Source organism: Notothenia rossii, assembly GCF_949606895.1.
Source record: "Notothenia rossii genome assembly, chromosome: 11".
Taxonomy (NCBI): Eukaryota; Metazoa; Chordata; class Actinopteri; order Perciformes; family Nototheniidae; genus Notothenia; species Notothenia rossii.
The window spans coordinates 57,659,743-57,683,577 of record NC_136910.1 but is presented as its reverse complement, the minus strand read 5'-3'; the positions used below and the strand labels follow the sequence as shown (position 1 = coordinate 57,683,577).

General features: G+C 40.4%; 1 protein-coding gene across 1 annotated transcript in view; it reads left to right on the top strand.

Annotated features, from left to right (window-relative positions):
- Window positions 1-23,835, top strand: part of amacr (alpha-methylacyl-CoA racemase) — a 40,886-nt gene that overhangs the window by 1,449 nt on the left and 15,602 nt on the right. Inside the window, exons 2-4 of the mRNA XM_079659214.1 lie at window positions 1,550-1,820; window positions 4,295-4,438; window positions 9,733-9,893. Coding sequence (XP_079515340.1) covers window positions 1,574-1,820; window positions 4,295-4,438; window positions 9,733-9,893 — 552 coding nt within the window. The 5' untranslated portion in view covers window positions 1,550-1,573. The remainder of the gene's footprint in view (window positions 1-1,549; window positions 1,821-4,294; window positions 4,439-9,732; window positions 9,894-23,835) is intronic.

Genomic DNA, 23,835 nt, shown 5'->3' with positions numbered 1-23,835 from the left:
GGGGTTTTAATGGTTAAAGTAAAAGTTATAGGAAAGACTCTTGATAAATAAAAGTCCTCAAAAGTAATTTAAAATAAGATATTGACGTAGCACCCTGAGGGGCTTTAACAGCAAACAGCAAACACATTTCTTCGAGGTCCAGGCTTTAAAAGTAATAAGTAACATCTTAAAACCAATCCAAAAAGCACTGTAAGGTTATTAGAACTGGACCCATGTGTTCTCTACTCTTGTTGTTTTTTTAGGAGTCTTTATTAAAGTCATTAAAGCTCAGATTTGGTTCTTTCATGGACATTGGGATATTTGAAAATCCAACTATAATTTCATTTCCTATTTATTGGTCCAACCCCCTGGCAGGTTGTAGGGTTTCAAGGGTTAAAGGAGGAATTATAGGAAGGTCTTTTGATTAAAAAAAAGTGATATAGAATCCTCAGTTAGTAAATATCTCCTCGGGCCAGGCTGAGTACTGCTTTTACTCAAGTACACGATCTGAGTACTTCTACTTTTACTCAAGTAGATGATCTTAGTACTTCTACTCAAGTACAAGATCTGAATACTTCTACTTTTACTCAAGTAGATGATCTTAGTACTTCTACTTTTACTCAAGAACAGGATCTGAGTAATGGTAAATGGACTGTACTTATATAGCGCTTTACATACTACATGTCATTCACCCATTCACACCCATTCATACAGAGCAGTGTATGTTACTCTAGGTCAAGGAACTAACATGCATACACATTCACACACCGTTGGCCATGCCATCGTGAGCAACTTAGGGTTAAGTATCTTGCCCAAGGATACATCGACATGTTGACTGCATGGGCTGGGATCGAACCCACAACCTTCTGGTTGAAAGACGACCGCACTCCCTCGCAGCCACAGTCGCCCGAGTACTTCTACTTTTACTCAAGAACAAGATCTGAGTACTTCTACTTCTACACAAGTACAAGATCTGAGTACTTCTACTTTTACTCAAGAACAAGATCTGAGAACGTCTACTTTTACTCAAGTACAAGATCTGAGTACTTCTACTTTTACTCAAGAACAGGATCTGAGTACTTCTACTTTTACTCAAGTACAAGATCTGAGTACTTCTACTTTTACTCAAGTACAAGATCTGAGTACTTCTACTTTTACTCAAGTACAAGATCTGAGTATTTCTACTTTTACTCAAGAACAAGATCTGAGAACGTCTACTTTTACTCAAGAACAAGATCTGAGTACTTCTACTCAGTACTACTTAAGGGTTCAAAGAGAAATTATAGGAAATTATTTTTGATTTTAAAAAAAAAGGTATAATACATCACCTTCGAGGTCCAGGCTTTAAAAGTAATATGTAGTATCTTAAATAACAAATAATAATAATAAATTACATTTGTATAGCGCCTTTCAAGCGACCTAAGGCATGGTGTGAACAAACAAAAGAACAAACAAGAAGGGCAAATAATAAAGTACAAATGAAATAAAAAGCAGTCGGGGTGGGTTAGGGGTCGAAGGCCATGGTGAGCAGGTGAGTTCCATCATTGAAACTCCTTCCCTCTCCTTGTAGTTTCCCCCTAGTCTTCCTCCCATCATGGCTCTGGCTGGAGTGCGAGTGATCGAGCTGGCTGGCCTCGCTCCGGCTCCGTTTTGTGGGATGATTCTGGCTGATTTCGGGGCGAAGGTGATCCGTGTCGACCGCACCAAGACGGGCATGTCTCTGGACACCCAGGCCCGAGGGAAACGGTCCGTCGCCATCAATCTGAAAACACCTGAGGGCGTTTCTCTGCTGAAGAAACTCTGCCTTCAGTCTGACGTCGTGCTCGAGCCCTACAGGAAAGGTGAGGGGAAACGCCACTGGTATTAAGCAACACGTGTGATTATGTCTGGGCTTACAACAAGCGTGCACAAAATAGCTTCTTCGTATATATTGATACATATATTTAGGGATGTCCCGATCACCTTTTTTTGCTCCCGATCCGATTCCGATCATTTGATTTTGACAATTTGCCGATAGCGATTTTTCCCGATCCGATCTTTATGCAATGCATTAAGAGAAAAAAAGCATTCAAGTTGTCCCTTAAGTTTATTTTTTTATTTAAATTTGATATTCTATCCAACATGGATATAGCTTCTTTCTTTCACAGCAGCATTGGATCAGTTCAGTTGTGCAGCATTGGATCAAAACAAAATAAAGCTTTCAGTACTCGTTAGCTTACTGCTACAATTAGACACTGCACCCTGCCCACTCTGCTGCCAGATTTGAGAGAAATAAGCAGGTCTATGAAAACAAGCCCCAAAGAAGCAACACATACATGATGTTGTGTCATTTGAAACCAAAACTAAGGCCTCAGGATGACTTTAAGACTTGAACATGGTCATTTTTGTTTTGTAACATTGAATAAAATAAAATAAAAAAATTATAAAAAAAAAAAAAAAAAGATCCGTTCCCCGATTTTTTTTGTCCCGATTCCGATCTTTTGAAAATCACGTGATCGGCTCCGATCCCCGATCACGTGATCGAATCGGGACATCTCTACATATATTCAATAGGGATGTGCCATACTTCTGTTTTTGAATTTGTGACGAGCGAGAGTACATTCAGAAAAACATACCGTACATTAAATGGGTGTTTAGCAATCAGAGGGTTAGTGGTTCAATCTCCAACATTTAAAAGTGTCCTTTGGTAAGGTTCTTAACCCAAATTGCTCCCGTAGGCATGATTGAAGTGTATATAACTATCTTTAATATCTAAATGCCTTGCAATGTAATGTAATTCACTATGGATGCTCCGATCACCAATTTTGGGGCCGGAATCAGTATCGGCCGATATGGATCAATACTTAATGATTTTTAAACACAAATTGACAGCAATGACAAAGAGGTTGTGGTTCTCACATTACAGTAGTGCAAAAACACAACATACAATAAAACTTTATTTAAAACTAAATAAAACTACAACGCTAACAACACAAACTGTCTGCTTGGTCATACCAAATATCACAAAACCCATAATAACCTCACCTTTCAGGTTCAGAATAAAACAAAATAATATATATTTTGTATTGCCAAGTAGGTTTATACAGGTTTGCATACAGAGACACAGAAGATACCAACATCAAATAAATGATCTTATATGAAATATGGATATACCAAAGAACTAGGTGCAGTATACTGTTGGAAAGAATAATAATATAAATATGTGCTGTGTTATAGAAGCGGATGAGAGGTAGCTTGTGTGTGTAGCTTTGGAGGGGTTGTGCTGAGCAGTCAATACTTACATTAAATTAGTGAAGTATATACATTTAAAAAGTAAGGCAATGGGGTCTTATTCAGGAATATGTGGGAATGTCATTCTCTTTACATAGGATACAACACATTTAAATAAATACCCAATTACTAGTAAAAAGTCTTACTTGTGTAAAAAGATGGATGTATTATCAGCAATATGAACCTTATATATCAAAAGTAATATGACTCATTTGTGTTTGTTTTTAATGTTGAATATAAAGTAAACAATGATCTGGCTTCGTCCTCCTGCAAAAATGGTTGACTATTGACAAAAAAAGCGCAATTTCACATCATGTTTTAAACCCTGCAGTATTCATGGCTCTGTTGTTTAAGTTATATTGATAAGCATTTTTTTTTTTTTTCGCCCGCGTGGGCATGTGCGGGAGGGGGGAGTGTAGTGAGTGTACTGTGATATTACAATATAAATGAAATGGCATCGATTGCTGTACACTATAATGAAATAAAAAGACTTGTAAAAAAAAAAAAAAAGCCTGAATAAAAAGGATAAATAATAATTTGACCATTATTTGCACATATTGCCTAACATTGATAAAGTCAATTGATATTCTGTGGGTTAGGGGCTAGGGTTACAAAAAGCAGTTTCAGAACACATTTTGAAGTTTAATTAGTTCAATGTATTCACAAGTTAGGAAGTAATTTACATTTTAATAATAATTGAGTGTGTGTGTGTGTGTGTGTGTGTGTGTGTGTGTGTGTGTGTGTGTGTGTGTGTGTGTGTGTGTGTGTGTGTGTGTGTGTGTGTGTGTGTGTGTGTGTGTGTGTGTGTGTGTGTGTGTGTGTGTGTGTGTGTGTGTGTGTGTGTGTGTGTGTGTGTGTGTGTGTGTGTGTGTGTGTGTGTGTGTGTGTGTGTGTGTGTGTGTGTGTGTGTGTGTGTGTGTGTGTGTGTGTGTGTGTGTGTGTGTGTGTGTGAACCCTAATTAAAATGAAAAGGGGGCTTCTAATTGGCTACAGCCCATCTGTTGCTGCTATGGTTACCAGCCGCTGATGAATAAAGATGTTTCAGGTGTGATGGAGAAACTGGGCCTCGGTCCACAGGAACTTCTGAAGGAAAATCCTCGTCTGATTTATGCTCGACTGACGGGATACGGACAGAGCGGGTCGTACGCTTCTGCTGCCGGACACGACATCAACTACCTCGCCATGTCAGGTAACGACACTACATACTGATATACACCTGAACATCAGCAGGAGAGGACTCTTTAAAGTAGAGACTCTACATACTGATATACACCTGAACATCAGCAGGAGAGGACTCTTTAAAGTAGAGACACTACATACTGATATACACCTGAACATCAGCAGGAGAGGACTCTTTAAAGTAGAGACACTACATACTGATATACACCTGAACATCAGCTGGAGAGGACTCTTTAAAGTAGAGACACTACATACTGATATACACCTGAACATCAGCAGGAGAGGACTCTTTAAAGTAGAGACACTACATACTGATATACACCTGAACATCAGCAGGAGAGGACTCTTTAAAGTAGAGACACTACATACTGATATACACCTGAACATCAGCAGGAGAGGACTCTTTAAAGTAGAGACACTACATACTGATATACACCTGAACACCAGCAGGAGAGGACTCTTTAAAGTAGAGACACTACATACTGATATACACCTGAACATCAGCAGGAGAGGACTCTTTAAAGTAGAGACACTACATACTGATATACACCTGAACATCAGCAGGAGAGGACTCTTTAAAGTAGAGACACTACATACTGATATACACCTGAACATCAGCAGGAGAGGACTCTTTAAAGGAGAGATTCTACATACTGATATACACCTGAACATCAGCAGGAGAGGACTCTTTAAAGTAGAGACACTACATACTGATATACACCTGAACATCAGCAGGAGAGGACTCTTTAAAGTAGAGACACTATATACTGATATACACCTGAACATCAGCAGGAGAGGACTCTTTAAAGTAGAGATTCTACATACTGATATACACCTGAACATCAGTAGGAGAGGACTCTTTAAAGTAGAGACACTACATACTGATATACACCTGAACATCAGCAGGAGAGGACTCTTTAAAGTAGAGACACTATATACTGATATACACCTGAACATCAGCAGGAGAGGACTCTTTAAAGTAGAGACACTACATACTGATATACATCTGAACATCAGCAGGAGAGGACTCTTTAAAGTAGAGACACTACATACTGATATACACCTGAACATCAGCAGGAGAGGACTCTTTAAAGTAGAGACACTACATACTGATATACACCTGAACATCAGCAGGAGAGGACTCTTTAAAGTGGAGACACTACATACTGATATACACCTGAACATCAGCAGGAGAGGACTCTTTAAAGTAGAGACACTACATACTGATATACACCTGAACATCAGCAGGAGAGGACTCTTTAAAGTGGAGACACTACATACTGATATACATCTGGGGCCGTATTCACAAAGCATTTTATCTTACCGCTAGGAGTGCTCCTAACTCGCGCTAAAACATTTTACGTAGGAGTTTTTTCTTAAAAGTTATTCACAAAGCCGCTGAGACCTACTCATACTAAGGATAAATCACTAAGAGTGAACTAAGAGTGACGCGCCGTTGCTATGGATTACGTCGATTCTCGTGCATGAGTTTAGAAGCGGTCGGTACGGTGATTGGTTGTTCAGAGCAGGCGGTCTCGGTGAAACTCATCCACAACATCCCACAAACGAGCCCACTAAAACAAGGAAATAGCCTCGGCTAGAAATGTATTTCTATCAAATAGTTATGGACAGTGCAGTTAGCAGAATACACGCATGATGACAAGTTTGTGCAGACCACGATAATGACGTTGTATATGCACGTTAAAGAGAGAGAGCAAACAATAAAAATACGTAAATTGCATTAAATCAAGGAGGCATTTAAAAGCACCCTGCAAACTATTATCCAATGAGCATATTTCCAGCACTTAAACATTTGCCTACTCACTGGGAGGTGCCATTTCTAAAAATAAAACCAATTCAAACCCAGACACCAAAGTGCCTAAGAGTGTCAGGTATGTAACTTGCAATACAAAACAAATTACAGTGCTTTAAAGTCGTAATTATGAACTGTAAAATTACAGGTTTGTCAGACAGTCTTTTGTCCGCTGTTCTGAGTTCTTCTAATGAAGAACCTTCTTGTCACAATAGGCGTATTATAAATCCATCCAATCGGGATGTATGAGTCATTAAGAGAACTAAAAGAATCTGTTATCACTTTTTGAGACACACCGCTAATTATACTGTTTTTGCAGCACACAAAGAGCCTAAATTAGTTTATCATAATTGTTTTTATTATGTATTTATATTAAAGATACCACTGAACATATGGTAATGTGGCGTGTGAGGTCGTTGGGTTTAATGAAGATATATTGAAAACTATTTCCCCCCTAAAGCTTTGCATTCCCGACTCTCTCATATCATTTTGTAATGTAGTTTCTTATGCAATCTTTAACATCTCCCTCTTGTAAGGCAACCCCAATAAAGAACAACATTGCACATAAAAACGGTGTTTCACTGATCTCCTGTAGCTTCATTTTAAATCCATCTCTCGCAGTGTTATCGCTCTAAATGATTTGTTTCTGTAATAAAACGCCTGCTTTTTAATATGTTTTGTACAGTGTGCTTGTTAGTTAGCATTTCTCTTCGGTTAAATGGAATCCTTGCTTCCCTCACTTGCGTCGTTTCCCTGCGACTAGTCCCTCCCACCAGGGAAGCACGGAGAGACGCAAGGTAGACCCTCCAGAAAAACGCGATTCTGCGATCGCAGAATTTCCCGCATAATCAGCAAAATGGCGCATATTTATCAAAAGGCCGCATAATCCCCGCATTTTTCCACAAAATTGAGAAAAAAAAAAGTTAACTCGTCTTGACTTGAAGTAGTGATGATGATGACACGACATCATCAGCTGGCGCATCACAGAAGGAAAACAACACCGTAGAGTGAACGTGTGGAACTCACACGAGAGAGAAAACACCAAGATGAAAACATCTGATCCATCTCATTTACCGACGAACATTTCTGCTAAAGACCGGGCAAAGCAGTACCCCGATGTCTTTCACGAAATTGGGGGGAAACTATTCTGCACCCCGTGCAACTGTGTGTTGGAGCATAAGAGAAAGTCGACGGTGACGACCCACTTTGATTCATTCAAATATTCGAAAATGCTTTCTGCTGCTGCGGACAAGAAAGCCAAACAACTCACATTCACCGAGGCATCAACCTCCAAAACCCTTTCGAGGGCTACAAGAAACGAAGTGAGTAGCCTACAGATAGTGTGTGTGTGTGTGTGTGTGTGTGTGTGTGTGTGTGTGTGTGTGTGTGTGTGTGTGTGTGTGTGTGTGTGTGTGTGTGTGTGTGTGTGTGTGTGTGTGTGTGTGTGTGTGTGTGTGTGTGTGTGTGTGTGTGTGTGTGTGTGTGTGTGTGTGTGTGTGTGTGTGTGTGTGTGTGTGTGTGTGTGTGTGTGTGTGTGTGTGTGTGTGTGTGTGTGTGTGTGTGTGTGTGTGTGTGTGAGATAGCCCAATTGCTTTTACAATAAATAAACATTGAATGTATTTAATTGAATAGGAAAGGGGTTTAACGTTAGTGGCAGGTTGTGTGTGAGAGAGAATAAATAAATAAGACAGCCCAATATTTATTTATTTCGCAATATCACGCATAAATCCACATAAAACCCTGCATGTTTGATCGCATAATCAGGGATTTTAGCCCGCGTTTTTCTGGAGGGTCTAGCAAGGAAACCACGAGAAGCAGGGAAATGAGTTTCAAGAGCAATGGGACGTCGTTTCCTCCGGAGCGTCACGTGAAGCGACGTCCGTTTGTCATGGCGCCGCACAGCTGATCGTCTGACAGCAGCCAGATCAGTGCATGCGCTGCATCGTCCAATCAGTAAGCGATACACAGTAAGGGGGCGGGGCGAGTGTCTGAGATTTCAGCGGAGGATGGTCTGGTGGTTCCTCGATTATCGCTCCAACGTTATCGCTCCTCGGTCTTCCGGCAGAAATAAGGCCACTGGGACGCTACTCAAGATGGCGCAGACAAATCAACATCCGGTGAGACCGAGACCGAGGAGCGAGGAAATGAAAAATAAGAGAAGTGAAACGCACCCTCTGTGTTTTGCAGCATGAATAAAGGGAGTAATTACTTCAATACAAGTCAAAGCAAAACAGGATTTTAAAGAACACAACAATCCCCAGAAAACAAATCCAATAATACTGAGCTTTAATTCAGCATGGAAACAAACTATAAAGACTTGCTGTTAAAGTCACCTTCATATGGTTTAAGTCTGTGGCCTGATAATACATTTATGTTCAGATTAATGAAGTTATTTACAGGTGTTTATAAATCCTATGAGGAACAAAGTAGGGGGGCTACATCCGACACACCTTTTGAGATGAGCCACACCACCACTAGTGTCAAATAAATAGCATTATCATCGTTACAAACACTTTCTACTACATCCATCCATCCATCTTCTCCCGCTTATCCGTGGTCGGGTCTCGGAGGTAGCAGTTCCAGCAGAGAGCCCCAAACGTTCCTTTCCCCTCATCAACCAGCTCTGACTGGGGGGTCCCAAGGCGCTCCCAGGCCAGAGAACAGATATAATCCCTCCACCTGGTTCTAGGTCTACCCCTTGGTGTCTTCCCAGCTGGACGTGCCTGGAACACGTCCCTAGGGAGGCGCCCAGGTGGCATCCTAACTAGGTGCCTGAACCACCTCAACTGGCTCCTTTCGACGCCAAGGAGGAGCAGTTCAACTCCGAGTCCCTCCCGGATGACTGAACTTCTCACCTTATCCCTAAGGGAGACACCAGCCACCCTGCGGAGAAAACCCATCTCGGCCGCTTGTACCCTCGATCTCGTTCTTTCGGTCATGACCCATCTTTCATGACCATAGGTGAGGGTAGGAAGGGAAATGGCCCGGTAGACAGAGAGCTCTGCCTTCTGGCTCAGCTCTCTTTTCGTCACTACGGTGCGGTAAAGCGACTGCAGTACCGCTCCCGCTGCTCCGACTCCCCGGCCCATCTCACGCTCCATTGTTCCCTCACTCGAGAACAAGACCCCGAGATACTTGAACTCCTTCACTTTCTACTACATGTGCAATACTAATAACAATATGCAATATTGACTTGACGTATATGCTACTACGTCTTTTTGCACTATTCAATACTTCTACTGGACAGTCTTTGGACCGTCTGTCTCTCGCAGTTGTTTGATTTGCTCTTTTTGCTGCACTGAGTGTACATTTTTATCGTCATGCTGTTGTGTTCGTTATATCTTCTGGAACAACAATTTCCTTGGGGATAAATAAAGCCCTATCTTATCTTACAGTTGCTAAAGAAAAGTGTCTGTATTGCACATTGCAGGTCAGGGTTTAGGGTTCAATCCTGTGTGAAGCTTTAGTCTGTGTTGTATTTCCCGTCGCAGGTCTTTTGTCCCGGCTGGGTCGCAGCGGAGAGAAACCGTACGCTCCTCTGAATCTGATTGCAGACTTCGCCGGCGGGGGTCTCAGCTGCGCTCTGGGTATCGTGCTCGCTCTGCTGGAGAGAAAGAGGTCTGGGAGAGGACAGATCATCGACGCCAGCATGGTGAGCGCTCACTCCCATAATAATGCACTGAGTAACTGTGACAGGCCACCAATAGAACATGTTGTTAAAGAAAAGGACATTGCAGAACTAAAGTAAGTAAAGTTAGAGGGATGTTTTTCTAATACGTTTACAAACGGGTCTGTTAATCTTCTCTTAAAGGTCCCCTATCATACTGTTCTTCATAAAGTAGAGACATCACATACTGATATACACCTGAACATCAGCAGGAGAGGACTCTTTAAAGTAGAGACACTACATACTGATATACACCTGAACATCAGCAGGAGAGGACTCTTTAAAGTAGAGACACTACATACTGATATACACCTGAACATCAGCAGGAGAGGACTCTTTAAAGTAGAGACACTACATACTGATATACACCTGAACATCAGCAGGAGAGGACTCTTTAAAGTAGAGACACTACATACTGATATACACCTGAACATCAGCAGGAGAGGACTCTTTAAAGTAGAGACACTACATACGGATATACACCTGAACATCAGCAGGAGAGGACTCTTTAAAGTAGAGACACTACATACTGATATACACTTGAACATCAGCAGGAGAGGACTCTTTAAAATAGAGACACTACATACGGATATACACCTGAACATCAGCAGGAGAGGACTCTTTAAAGTAGAGACACTACATACTGATATACACCTGAACATCAGCAGGAGAGGACTCTTTAAAGTAGAGACACTACATACTGATATACACCTGAATATAAGCAGGAGAGGACTCTTTAAAGTAGAGACACTACATACTGATATACACCTGAACATCAGCAGGAGAGGACTCTTTAAAGTAGAGACACTACATACTGATACACACCTGAACATCATCAGGAGAGGACTCTTTAAAGTAGAGACACTACATACTGATATACACCTGAACATCAGCAGGAGAGGACTCTTTAAAGCAGAGACACTACATACTGATATACACCTGAACATCAGCAGGAGAGGACTCTTTAAAGTAGAGGCACTACATACTGATATACACCTGAACATCAGCAGGAGAGGACTCTTTAAAGTAGAGGCACTACATACTGATATACACCTGAACATCAGCAGGAGAGGACAATTTAAAGTAGAGATACTACATACTGATATACACCTGAACATCAGCAGGAGAGGACTCTTTAAAGTAGAGACACTACATACTGATAAACACCTGAACATCAGCAGGAGAGGACAATTTAAAGTAGAGACACTACATACTGATATCCACCTGAACATCAGCAGGAGAGGACTCTTTAAAGTAGAGGCACTACATACTGATATACACCTGAACATCAGCAGGAGAGGACTCTTTAAAGTAGAGGCACTACATACTGATATACACCTGAACATCAGCAGGAGAGGACTCTTTAAAGTAGAGACACTAGATACTGATATACACCTGAACATCAGCAGGAGAGGACTCTTTAAAGTAGAGGCACTACATACTGATATACACCTGAACATCAGCAGGAGAGGACTCTTTAAAGTAGAGACACTACATACTGATATACACCTGAACATCAGCAGGAGAGGACTCTTTAAAGTAGAGACACTAGATACTGATATACACCTGAACATCAGCAGGAGAGGACTCTTTAAAGTAGAGACACCACATACTGATATATTGTTGGAGTTTAACTGCAGGTGCTTCAAGATCAAACGAAGACTCCAGGTCGAGGACGTGTCTCACATCAGAAAGATGTTCATGCCCCTCGGCGTCCAAACTTTACGAAGTTATCTGAAGTGTTAGATGCAGCAAACCTTCAGATGATGATGCACACACACATTTTGCGATTATTCAAGTAAATCAAAGTGTCTGAGTCTGACTTCCATCGAAATGAAGCTGCTGCAACACAGAGAAACATTTCTATAATGATCTCCTTAGTCGTTGTTTAACTTTTTGATACAGAAACTACATATTTCCACATCGTAAAACATTGAAATGCATGCATAGCAGACACTCAAATGTATTTTATTTTATTATTGACTCAATCATTCTTGAACTAATACAAATTACTTACATTTGTTTTTAATATCTATAATTTATGTTATGGTTTATTTTCGATTTTTTGTTTTTACTTATTTATTTCTTAACCCATTTGTCAACAATTTACATACAGCATAAACAAAACAAAAATACATGCTGCAAATCTGAAAACTGTATATTTAATGCAAAGAAGACCTCAATAAATAATGCAATTAATAAATAAAATGAAAAAGATCCCAAATAATTATTGTGGGGGAAACTTCCGAAGCAATTGGAGACAGGACTCGGAGACACGATGGAGAGCTGGAGCTTTGATGGCAAACACTGACGGTTTATTTGGAGCTTCGGCCGGAGAATTGACAAGACAGGGGGTGTGGGAGGCGTGTGGCGCAGTGTAATAGTGCGTTGGTGTTCGGATCAGGGGGGCACAGGTTCAAACCCCACTGCAGTCAGCATGTCGTTGTGTCCCTGAGACACTTCACCCCAAATTGCTCCTGTGGGGATTGCCCACAGTATTGAGTATGTAAGTCGCTTTGAATAAAAGCGGCTAATGAGAATGTGTGTCACGAGTTGAAACAGCGGTTGCCAAACCAATTCTGAAGAACTCTTTCTGCAGCTCCAGGTTTTAACTAGTTCAGAGTGTAATAATCAACATTCTTTATCAGCGAGACTAAACAAATATGGACCCTGAATCTAACTAGAGCTCTCGTCCATCGGAAATAATGTGCGCCAGGGAACCTTCGTCCCTGAACAGTAAGCGACCTCATGGCGGCTTGTGGTCGGTCATAGACTGGTGACAACAATGCGCCCAAGCTGCCCCTCCTAAAGAGAGATAGCAGCAATACCCACGGCCGTAGACCTATGCCACGGGAAAGGAGACAGTGAGAAGAGAAAACGATGAACTGGGTCGAAGGTTGAATACCTAAGCAAATGATTCCCTAACAATTATTCTATTTTTACATTACAAAATAAATATGAATACAAATCATATAAACAAGGACTTTAGTCGTTCGAGTTAGATTACAGCTGTTTGCGAGATGGTGATTCCTTAAAGGGGGCCTTTCATGCCAAATGCACGTTTGTACGTCTTGTATACATGAATATGTGTCCCCGGTGTTCCAGGGAACTCACCAAGTGTCAGAAAACACAACCCTCTCTATTTTCCTCCGTACCCAAATCTCTTAAAAAGGGTCTGCAACGGATCTGATACAGACTGATCCAGATTTGAACACTTCTATGACGTCACAGAAGTGGCGCTACGGCTATTGGGCCAACTCCACCAATCAGGATGAGACAGCCACGGACATTGCCGTTGGAAAGCGCTGGAGACGCTGTAGTACATATGCCAGGCCACCAGATGGTGCTGTTCTCACTGAATCCGAGCATGAAAGGCAGTGTTAAATTGAGCGAAATGGGGAATGGATAAAATGCATGATCTGTTTGGTATTTTGAAAAATAAAACGTATAAATATGCCTTTATATAGGTATGGTCCTACACTATATTATTCAAATATAGCATGATAGGTCCACTTTAAGGGGGGATATGTCCCCATTATGTCATCATAGTACTTCACCTTGCATCACTTCATAGTAAAACATACGTTACATAAATGATACAGCATGTCATGCAATGCAGTGCAAGTTTGATTTAATAACATGTACATTTTTCCTTATCTGGTTTACAGCCGTCGTGACATTTATCATCCCCAATTTTGATGCAAATATCTGCTTATTATTTTATGTAATCATCACGTACTGATCCGTATAAAATCGAAATAATTGATCATGCAATAATTAAGTTTGCTTCATTAGCATCTTTAGCACACACATATAAGGTAGTATTTAGAAGTGTTTGGTGCATTTTGTGAATTTATTTTATATATTTATTGGACTCAAGAAGCGAAAACGTTCTTTGTTCAATTATGATTGAAGTCCTATAAGCGTAAAAAGTTCCCATACTTTTTAAATCCAAATAAAGGTGTTGTATTATACCCTTATTATTAGCATCATCAAATTAATAATATTATATCATGTTAGTTCAACGGTCAAAAATAATTTCCCCTTAGCACAATACCGCATCAGTGATGTGTGACAGACAAAAAGAGTATGTGACAGACAAGAATAGTCAATTCTAATGTCTAACACTTAATGTGGAGAAAGAGATGTCCTGTATGGGTTTATTGTGCGTTGATCTGTTGGTAATGCCTCAGGGTTCCGGTGGGCATGTAAACAAATGCATAATGCTGATTTACTTCCCCGGTTGCATAGCGACGTTTAGCAGGTAGTCATATCATTAGCTAGAACTAGCTGGATCTGATCCATATGGACATAAACGCGAGTGAAGTCTAATCTGAAGGGAGAGAGATCAGCTGCTGCTGACGAGTCGACACGCAGCTCTGCATAATCACATGCAGCGGTGAGCGGACAAAACACACACTTCAGGTTAGAATATCACACGTAGCTATTTTAATTACCTCTCAAACTACCTAAACTAGTTATAGATATGTTTAGCTTTACTGTCGGGTCTCTCATTACTGATCCGCGAGCTGCCTGATACTGACGGGCTGTCAGGAGAGGGAGGGAGCGCTCCCGTTTATTATTCCTGTGTTATTGTAAGTTACTGTACACTTTTGAATAGTTACTCTACTATAATTAGTTTGTTTAATATCGAATCATATCAATTTGTTTTAAAGCTCAATAAATAACAAAGAAGACCTTTGACTCGCACTTTTCAAATTTTGTCCCGGAAGATTTAAACTTTAACGGACATGTTGACCGGCGAAAAAATCTTCTAACGGGAACTCTGGTCTACTCAATGTAACGTAAAAGTCCTGATTTTAAAATCTGAATAAAAGGTCACCTATCATGCTATCTGTAGGCAATAGCATAGGTCTCAGATATATACAAAAATATAAAAATCATGTCTATGAAGTGTTTTGCTCAAAATACCAAACAGATCAGCCATTCTAGCCATGCCTCATATCCCTCTATTTCACTTCCTGTTTCAAAAGTGTTGATTTGGGGAATAAAGCTTTAAAGTGATGAAACGCCATATCCTGGATTATCAAGGATTCTCTCTGAAACAGTATGGAGCTCAAAGGCTTTCTCTCTTGCCGGTTATACCACAAGGTGAGTTCCTTTTTACTTCCTGCTTCTTCACACACATGCTCTCCAGTACAGGTTAGCTCTGAGTGTTAGCATGCTAATGTAAACACCGACCATATTACGTCCAAAACAGTCGGGCATTGTTTCTGATAGCAACGTTTCTGATAGGGCCGTGGGTCCACATTTCAGATATTACGTCATATCGGACGCAAATCTGGGTCAGCTCCGTTGTTCCCCCGTTTTTAGAGATTTGGGTATGGAGGAAAAGAGAGAAGGTTTTATTTTGCGTGAGTTCCCTGACACACCGGGACACATGTTTATGTATAAAAGACATCAAAAAGTGCATTTTGCATGATAGGTCCCCTTTTAAATAAAAGGACAAAAGTGTTATCAACAAAATATACTTAAAATATCAAAGGGGCCCAGTGTGCTCTGATTGGTTAGCTGGCCGGCTCTGTCGTGATTGGTCAACCGCTTAGAGATGTCCCGCCCCTTAACATATCGCGTACAATGTGTTGGAGCACTAGCCAATAGGAGCGTGAGTGTTACATAGTGATGTCACTATGTTCCGGAAGTAAACAAAGGAGTCCAATGGAGGTGATTCACTTTATTTATTCTGAGTAGCACTCGTGGGGAGTTCTGACCTTTGAGTCTTTGTTTCCCCCTTTAGAGATAAACTATTTTCTTTCTGCTGGAGCCCGATTGTTATTCTCATTATTTCTTCTTATTTTTCTCGACTGAAACCTACTGACCAAAACTCACTATAGGAGAGGAAACACCCCACAAAGCTGTATAGGGCCTCTTTAAGATGGATAGATGTATGTATAGATGGATGGATGGATAGAGAGATAGATGGATGGATAGATAGAGAGATAGATGGATAGATGGATGGATAGATAGATGGATATATAGATGGATGGATGGATGCAGATAGATGGATACAGATAGATAGATGGATAGACAGATAGATAGATGGATAGAGAGAGAGGTAGATGGATAGATGGATGGATAGATAGATGGATGGATGGATAGATAGATGGATAGAGAGAGAGATGGATAGATAGATGGATAGATAAGTAGATGGGTAGATTGATGGATAGAGAGAGAGATGGATAGATAAGTAGATGGATAGAGAGAGAGAGAGATGGATGGATAGATGGATGGATGGATGGATAGATAGATAGATGGATAGATTGAGAGAGAGAGATGGATGGATAGATGGATGGATGGATGGATAGATAGATAGATGGATGGATAGATGGATAGATAGAGAGAGATGGATGGATGGATAGATGGATGGATGGATGGATAGATAGATAGATGGATGGATGGATGGATGGATGGATGGATAGATAGAGAGATAGATGGATGGATAGATGGATAGAGAGAGAGATGGATGGATAGATGGATGGATGGATGGATGGATAGAGAGATAGATTGATGGATAGATGGATAGAGAGAGAGAGATGGATGGATAGATGGATGGATGGATGGATAGATAGATAGATAGATGGATGGATAGAGAGATAGATGGATGGATAGATGGATAGATAGATGGATAGATAGATAGATAGATAGATAGATAGATAGATACGTAGATGGATAGATAGATAGATGGATAGATAAGTGGATGGATGGATAGATAGATGGATAGATAGATGGATGGATAGATAGATGGATAGATAGATAGATAGATTGATGGATAGATGGATGGATAGATAAGTTCTTTATTGATCCCAATTTGGGAAATGTTTGCATTGAAGCAGCAACAAGGCAATGTAAGAGAAAACAAGACCGGGAAATAATAATAATAATAATATATAATAAATATATATATATATATATATATATATATATATATATATATATATATATATATATATATATATATATATATATATATATATATATATATATATATATATATATATATATATATATATATATATATACGTGGATTTTGAAAATATATATGTGGAAATACAACTTTTTAGTAACAAATATAATGCAGGATATTGTTGTGCAAGTAATGGATTAGTCAATATTAAATAGGAGAAGATTATAAGACAACAACAAACTAAAATGGTCTTTCTGCTGGAGCCCTATTTTCATTATTCTTATTATTTCTTCGTATTTTTCTCGATGTGAAATTCTTCGTACCGACCAAAACTCACAGAAATTTCATTGACAGTTGCAAGTTCCTCCCACTGTGTTGATGCAGTTCTGCACAGTGTGGCAGCGTCTGAGCTCATTTCACAGCCACAGACCCTGCTGGCAGATACACCTCGCCCCACGGCCAGCAGCAAAACCATGGGGAGGTTTGATAATTAAAAGTTGAAGCACTAGCGATTTTTGCAGCAGAGAAACGCACGACACAACCAGCTCTTATTTTAAAATGTAGGGAGGTAGCAGCATGCGACTAGCACGATGAATGTTGCAGCACTTTAGGACTTCTATTATATTATAAAGAGGGACGTTATAATACTAGAAATGTAGTCAACACCAACACTACTCTCGCTACCAATACCACAACCAAACATTATACTGTATGTACTTCAATTTACTCTCCTTTATTTCTGTTTACTGGTTTTAGTTATAGTTTTTCCTTATTCAATATCTAAGAAGAATCAGAAATCAGAAACCCATACATTTACAGCAAGTAGACTGACTTATTAAATACAAAGGCAAGCACATATAATATAACAATCAAATAAGTACACATCCACGGTTGCAGCCATTCATAACAATAATAAGCTGTACAAAAAGTAGTGTTTCTGGTGTATTAGTTTGAAAAACATTAACTTTATTTATTCAAGTTTCCTGCAAAAAACTAAAATGTAATAAACTACATTTAAACGTATCGTTATTATGTTCACCTTTCCCTTACGGCCCGTCCACACAGCGGCGTGCGTTGAAGCTTGCCGGCGGGCGTTTCTTAAAACTCGACAAACAACCAATCACATGAATCTCCCGCCCCTGACACACAAGCAGCGGTTTGATTGGCTAGAGCTTGTACTGGCATATGATCCGAATGGCTGACGTTTCTGCCGAGGCTTCAAAAGTTGAACATTGCTCAACTTTTGCAGCGAGCCACGCCAGCAACGCTCCGCTTCGCTTACCACAATGCAGTTCGGCGAAAAGTAACGTCACACCATTCAAAGTGAATGGTGAAGCTTTCAACACACGCCGCTGTGTGGACGGGCCGTTATACTCATATGTTCTTGACGATCTGAGTACTTCTACTTTTATTCAAGTACAAGATCTGAGTACTTCTACTTTTACTCAAGTACCAGATCTGAGTACTTCTACTTTTATTCAAGTACAAGATCTGAGTACTTCTACTTTTACTCAAGTACCAGATCTGAGTACTTCTACCACCTCATAACACACCGTTTTTGAATACTCTAATGTTCATGGCTTGTTTTCGTTAGTGACACTTCCTTGTAATTATGATGCCTCTCCAATCCAACGGCCAGACGCCATCACAGGAACGCCATCTGCCTGAGAATTACAAGTCCTGATACAGAGAGAACTGCTGCCATGATATTTAATCCTCCTCAGCTGTACACAAACAGTCGTATATGCATGCACTGCATTGGGATGTTGGCACCGTGCATTTTGACACACATTCATCTAAATTCACACCTGTGAGTAATTTACAAGCACTTAACAGAGGCAAACAAAGCCATATATAACCGATATTTCTATATTAATATTAACAATGTGGACGTGGTTGTTCTCAGTGATGTAGCTGTAGCTCCATTCAGCCTTACGGAGCTTTTTATTGCTCAGCTAAACGCCATGCTTCTTTTGTTGGTATCCAGTATTATAGCGTCTTTCTCATAATTATAAGGTTGTGGTCCGTCATATGCATTCAAATATTCATGTTCAACTTCTTCTGTGTCGAAACTAGCATTGGGATCCATGTTTATTAATACGTTACACCGGCCGCTCTCCCCCTTGTGTCCCCCGTGTTACGTCACACGCGGGAGGTCACGTGCCGAGGCTTTTTTATGCAGAAGTGAACATTTCTTACAAAAATGACGCCAGATGTCACTGTAGTGTATATTTCTGTATGTTCTTGAAAATCTAGTGTATTCATCATTTTCCTACACATTTATTCACTGGTGTCTTTAACCTGGAAGTTGCTCTTTAAGGTTCTGCAGCATTTAGCAGCTAAAGAGACGGATGAGTGGGTGGTGGAGACCCAAAAAGGAGCTATAAGACAGAATATTGGTCTTGCATTCAGTAGGTGTAAACAAAGACAAAGACATCTAGTAAACACAATGTTGTTTTCTAACTACTAGAGGTCTAAACAAGCACCTGTACGAGCAAAAGCTCAACATATTGGTCTGAGAGGTGATGATACATCAATGGATTTCTTTCTGCGACACTGAACTGGAAAGAAACATCAGTTATTTCAGGTTTCCATGAAGGACCAACTGCACTAGACAATAACAACGACTCCATGTGCGTCACTGTGCATCTTCTATCCGGTCTCAATAATTGAGAGGGCAGCAGCCATCAGAGCATGCATTGCATCAAGCCGTAGGCAACGTACATTACTCTCAGCAGAGGTTGAAGACACATTTAATCTAAATTCACAGCTGTGGGTCTTTTAGAAGCACTTTTCAGGGCGAACAACGCCGTTTATAATCAATATTTCTATATAAACAATGTAGACGTGGTTGTTCTAATTGATGTATCTGTAGCTCCATTCAGCCTTACGGAGCTTTTTATTGATTTTATGGGTAATTGGTTAGCTGTAGGTCAAGTGTGCTGTGTTGGTTAACCCTCACCAGTGTTACAATGTCTTTATCAGATAAAAAAAGGTGGTGGTTTTTAAATATCGTTTAGCATTTAGCAGCTAAAGAGACGGATGAGTGGGTGGACCCAAAAAGGAGCTAAAAGACACAATATTGGACTTGCATTCATGAGGTGTAAACAAACACAAAGACTTCTAGTAAACACAATGTTGTTTTCTAACTACTTAAAGGTCTAAACAAGCACCTGTACGAGCAAAAGCTCAACATATTGGTCTGAGAGGTGATGATACATCAATGGATTTCTTTCTGCGACACTGAACTGGAAAGAAACATCAGTTATTTCAGGTTTCCATGAAGGACCAACTGCACTAGACAAACAAAGTCAGGCTTTCAAAAAAGAAAAGAAAGGAGAGAAAGACAAAAGAGAGGGACAGTATGTCACCCAGTTTTGCTCTGATTTAGCCATCAGGCCTTTTCATTTCCATTTCCGTTTTGTTGTCCATTTACACTTTAATACCTGCTTATTTTGTAGTTGGTATATTTATTTAATTACAAAACATCTGCAGCTTATGTTATTTTTTTGTGATAGCATTTTATAAAGGATAATATTGGTGTTAATGTTCACTTTATTTTAATTTAAGAGGTCATGTATATTTAAGTTATATTTATTTTGATTTATGAATTTTCCATTCAAAAATGTTATTAAAAAGGCATGTATAGATAAAAGATGACTATTGAGGTCTATTGTCAGGAGTGTTAGTGTTATATCAAATAGTGAATTCTACTGCAGCAGAATGTTGCAGTCTGCACAGTGTTATATTTTCACAGCTCAGTGTCAGTAAATATTGTGCAGTTATTGGACTACAAGATAGATGCAAGCCTGTACAGGTGGAGTTATTTAAAGCATAAATGAGTCGGTTGGGTTCTGGAGGTGTGGTTACAGCATTGTGCTTGGTTGGCGTGGCCTGTGCCTGGTGGTGGGGCCCGATGTGATATATTTTCATGGGGCCCAAAATCCCTGGCAGCGCCCCTGCCCATGGAACTAAGAGCAGATCGCATTCACACCGGAATAAGTCCCTGAGGGAAGATTACGCAAATGAAGCCGCTGACGTCTCTTCTTCTGCTTTGGGTTTACTGGCAGGCCGCAAACCACTTCACGGCGTATACTGCCACCGGAAGTCCCCGGAGTTAGGTGTGTGTGTGTGTGTGTGTGTGTGTGTGTGTGTGTGTGTGTGTGTGTGTGTGTGTGTGTGTGTGTGTGTGTGTGTGTGTGTGTGTGTGTGTGTGTGTGTGTGTGTGTGTGTGTGTGTGTGTGTGTGTGTGTGTGTGTGTGTGTGTGTGTGTGTGTGTGTGTGTGTGTGTGTGTGTGTGTGTGTGTGTGTGTGTGTGTGTGTGTGTGTGTGTGTGTGTGTGTGTGTGTGTGTGTGTGTGTGTGTGTGTGTGTGTGTGTGTGTGTGTGTGTGTGTGTGTGTGTGTGTGTGTGTGTGTGTGTGTGTGTAAAATAGCCCCATTGCTTTTACAATGTAGTGTCTCTACTTTAAAGAGTCCTCTCCTGCTGATGTTCAGGTGTATATCAGTGTGTAGTGTCTCTACTTTAAAGAGTCCTCTCCTGTTGATGTTCAGGTGTATATTAGTATGTAGTGTCTCTACTTTAAAGAGTCCTCTCCTGCTGATGTTCAGGTGTATATTAGTATGTAGTGTCTCTACTTTAAAGAGTCCTCTCCTGCTGATGTTCAGGTGTATCTCAGTATGTAGTGTCTCTACTTTAAAGAGTCCTCTCCTGTTGATGTTCAGGTGTATATTAGTATGTAGTGTCTCTACTTTAAAGAGTCCTCTCCTGCTGATGTTCAGGTGTATATCAGTATGTAGTGTCTCTACTTTAAAGAGTCCTCTCCTGCTGATGTTCAGGTGTATATCAGTATGTAGTATCTCTACTTTAAAGAGTCCTCTCCTGCTGATGTTCAGGTGTATATCAGTATGTAGTGTCTCTACTTCAAAGAGTCCTCTCCTGCTGATGTTCAGGTGTATCTCAGTATGTAGTGTCTCTACTTTAAAGAGTCCTCTCCTGCTGATGTTCAGGTGTATATCAGTATGTAGTGTCTCTACTTTAAAGAGTCCTCTCCTGCTGATGTTCAGGTGTATATCAGTATGTAGTGTCTCTACTTTAAAGAGTCCTCTCCTGCTGATGTTCAGTTGTATATTAGTATGTAGTGTATCTACTCTGACATGTTTTCATGCTTTTATGTTAAAAAAACTCTTTATTTTAGCCTCTGCAGACCATTTACATGCATTCAAACTTATATAACACACTAAAGGAGAGGCAAACCCTCCAAAGAGCGTAATAGGGCCTCTTTAAATTAAAAGGCAAATGTAATATCAGAACAGAACAGAGAGAAATGATTCCTTCTAACGTAATGAAAGGGAATTGGCTCCAAAATGAGTTCCCGTGTTTAAGCGAGGTTTGGCGTCTGAGTGAAAACATTATTCATTTACTCTCGTTGTCCTGGGTTTCGATAGCAAGGGTTGTAAAATGTCTGTCATGTGTAGATAATATATATAATGGGAGCAAATTGAAAGCATTTGCCGTTTATAGCCCTGAGCGAGGGGTAATATATGCATTAAAATCTGATACCGACCCCACACACATTATGCATTACATGAATGCACAGCATGTCAACAACATATTGGTCTTTTTGAAACCTTTGAGCCTTGTTCGCCTTTCGTTTCAACACTTATTTACAAAACATGTCTCTATAAACACACCATGCCCGAAAAGGAGCAGGGAGAAAGAAAATAATCTTATATTACCTGCCCCGTTCTAGAAAAGAAAAGATAGAAATAGATGGTCTGTCCTTCATATGTTCTTACTCACAGCCAATCATAACAGTATCGTAGGAAAATAAGAGAAACACAAAAACGTACAAAACAAATACATAGTTCCCACTTGACAGTTAACGGAAAGAAACAAAACAGAAAAACACCAATATACCTAGAGCTTTTCCTACAACTCTTTTTCTCATGTTTTTGTTCGCTGCACCCTACACCATAGAACATTGTAAATGTCCCTGGCAATAAACTTGTCTCTGATGTTGTAAAACACCTAGCAGACACAAAGAAATATATTCATAATAAGTCAATGATGCATCTCCATCCCCCACCTCTTTCAAACTGCCTGTGCAATTTGTTCCTTCTTCAAATCTAACCCTGAAAGCAAAGGTATTTTTATTGCTAATTCCAAACCAATACTTATGATCATATACCCGTGTCTTGTCTAGAAAACATTTTCATTGATTTTAAAGTTGTGTATAATCCACAAATATTAAAACAAAATACTTCTTTGGGATGTTGAGTGTAGCTGCAAGCAAAGCAATCACAAGAGGCGCTTTCACACCGGAGTACTTTTCCCGTTTAGTCCCGATAGTGCCTGGAGTTTTGCGTTCACACCAAAAAGAGAACTTAGTTCATGAGATCTTTTCCCCCATTTTTAGTCCCTGCTAGAGGTGGGACTATCCTGGGGAGAAAAAAGTACCAATTTCGGTATTGGGGCACTAAGTGCTGGCCACTAATGGCACATTTCCACTGCAGCGGGGTAGCCCCGTTTAAGCGTCCCTAAGCGTCCTCGCTCAGGCCTCGGGCTGCCTCGCTGGCCGTCCGAGGCCGCGGCGCATTCCCATTACAGTTTAGGACCTGGGGTAGCAATGCAGTGTAGGCGGGGCAAACTTTTCACATTTCGAGTTGTTCCGTCGAGCTCCCGCTGGATTTTATCATCCCAATGAGATGTAGGAATGTCGTCACCTCCTCGGTCGACCACGGTGTGCTTTTCTTTGATGTTGCCATTTTTGTAGCTCCTCCGTTTACAAAAATGCTGTGTATAAAAATGCTGCAAGCTTGCTTCTAGATATATATGCGACGCTAGGGATGATCTCGCGCGCGATCTTGTGACGATTCTCCCTGACCAATCAGCAGTCGAGAGTGTTGACGTCACTAGTTCAGCCCTGGCCCTGGCCTGATAGAACCACGATTTTATGGGGCCGGAAAAAGAGGGAAAAAGTACCCGCTATATATATAGAAAT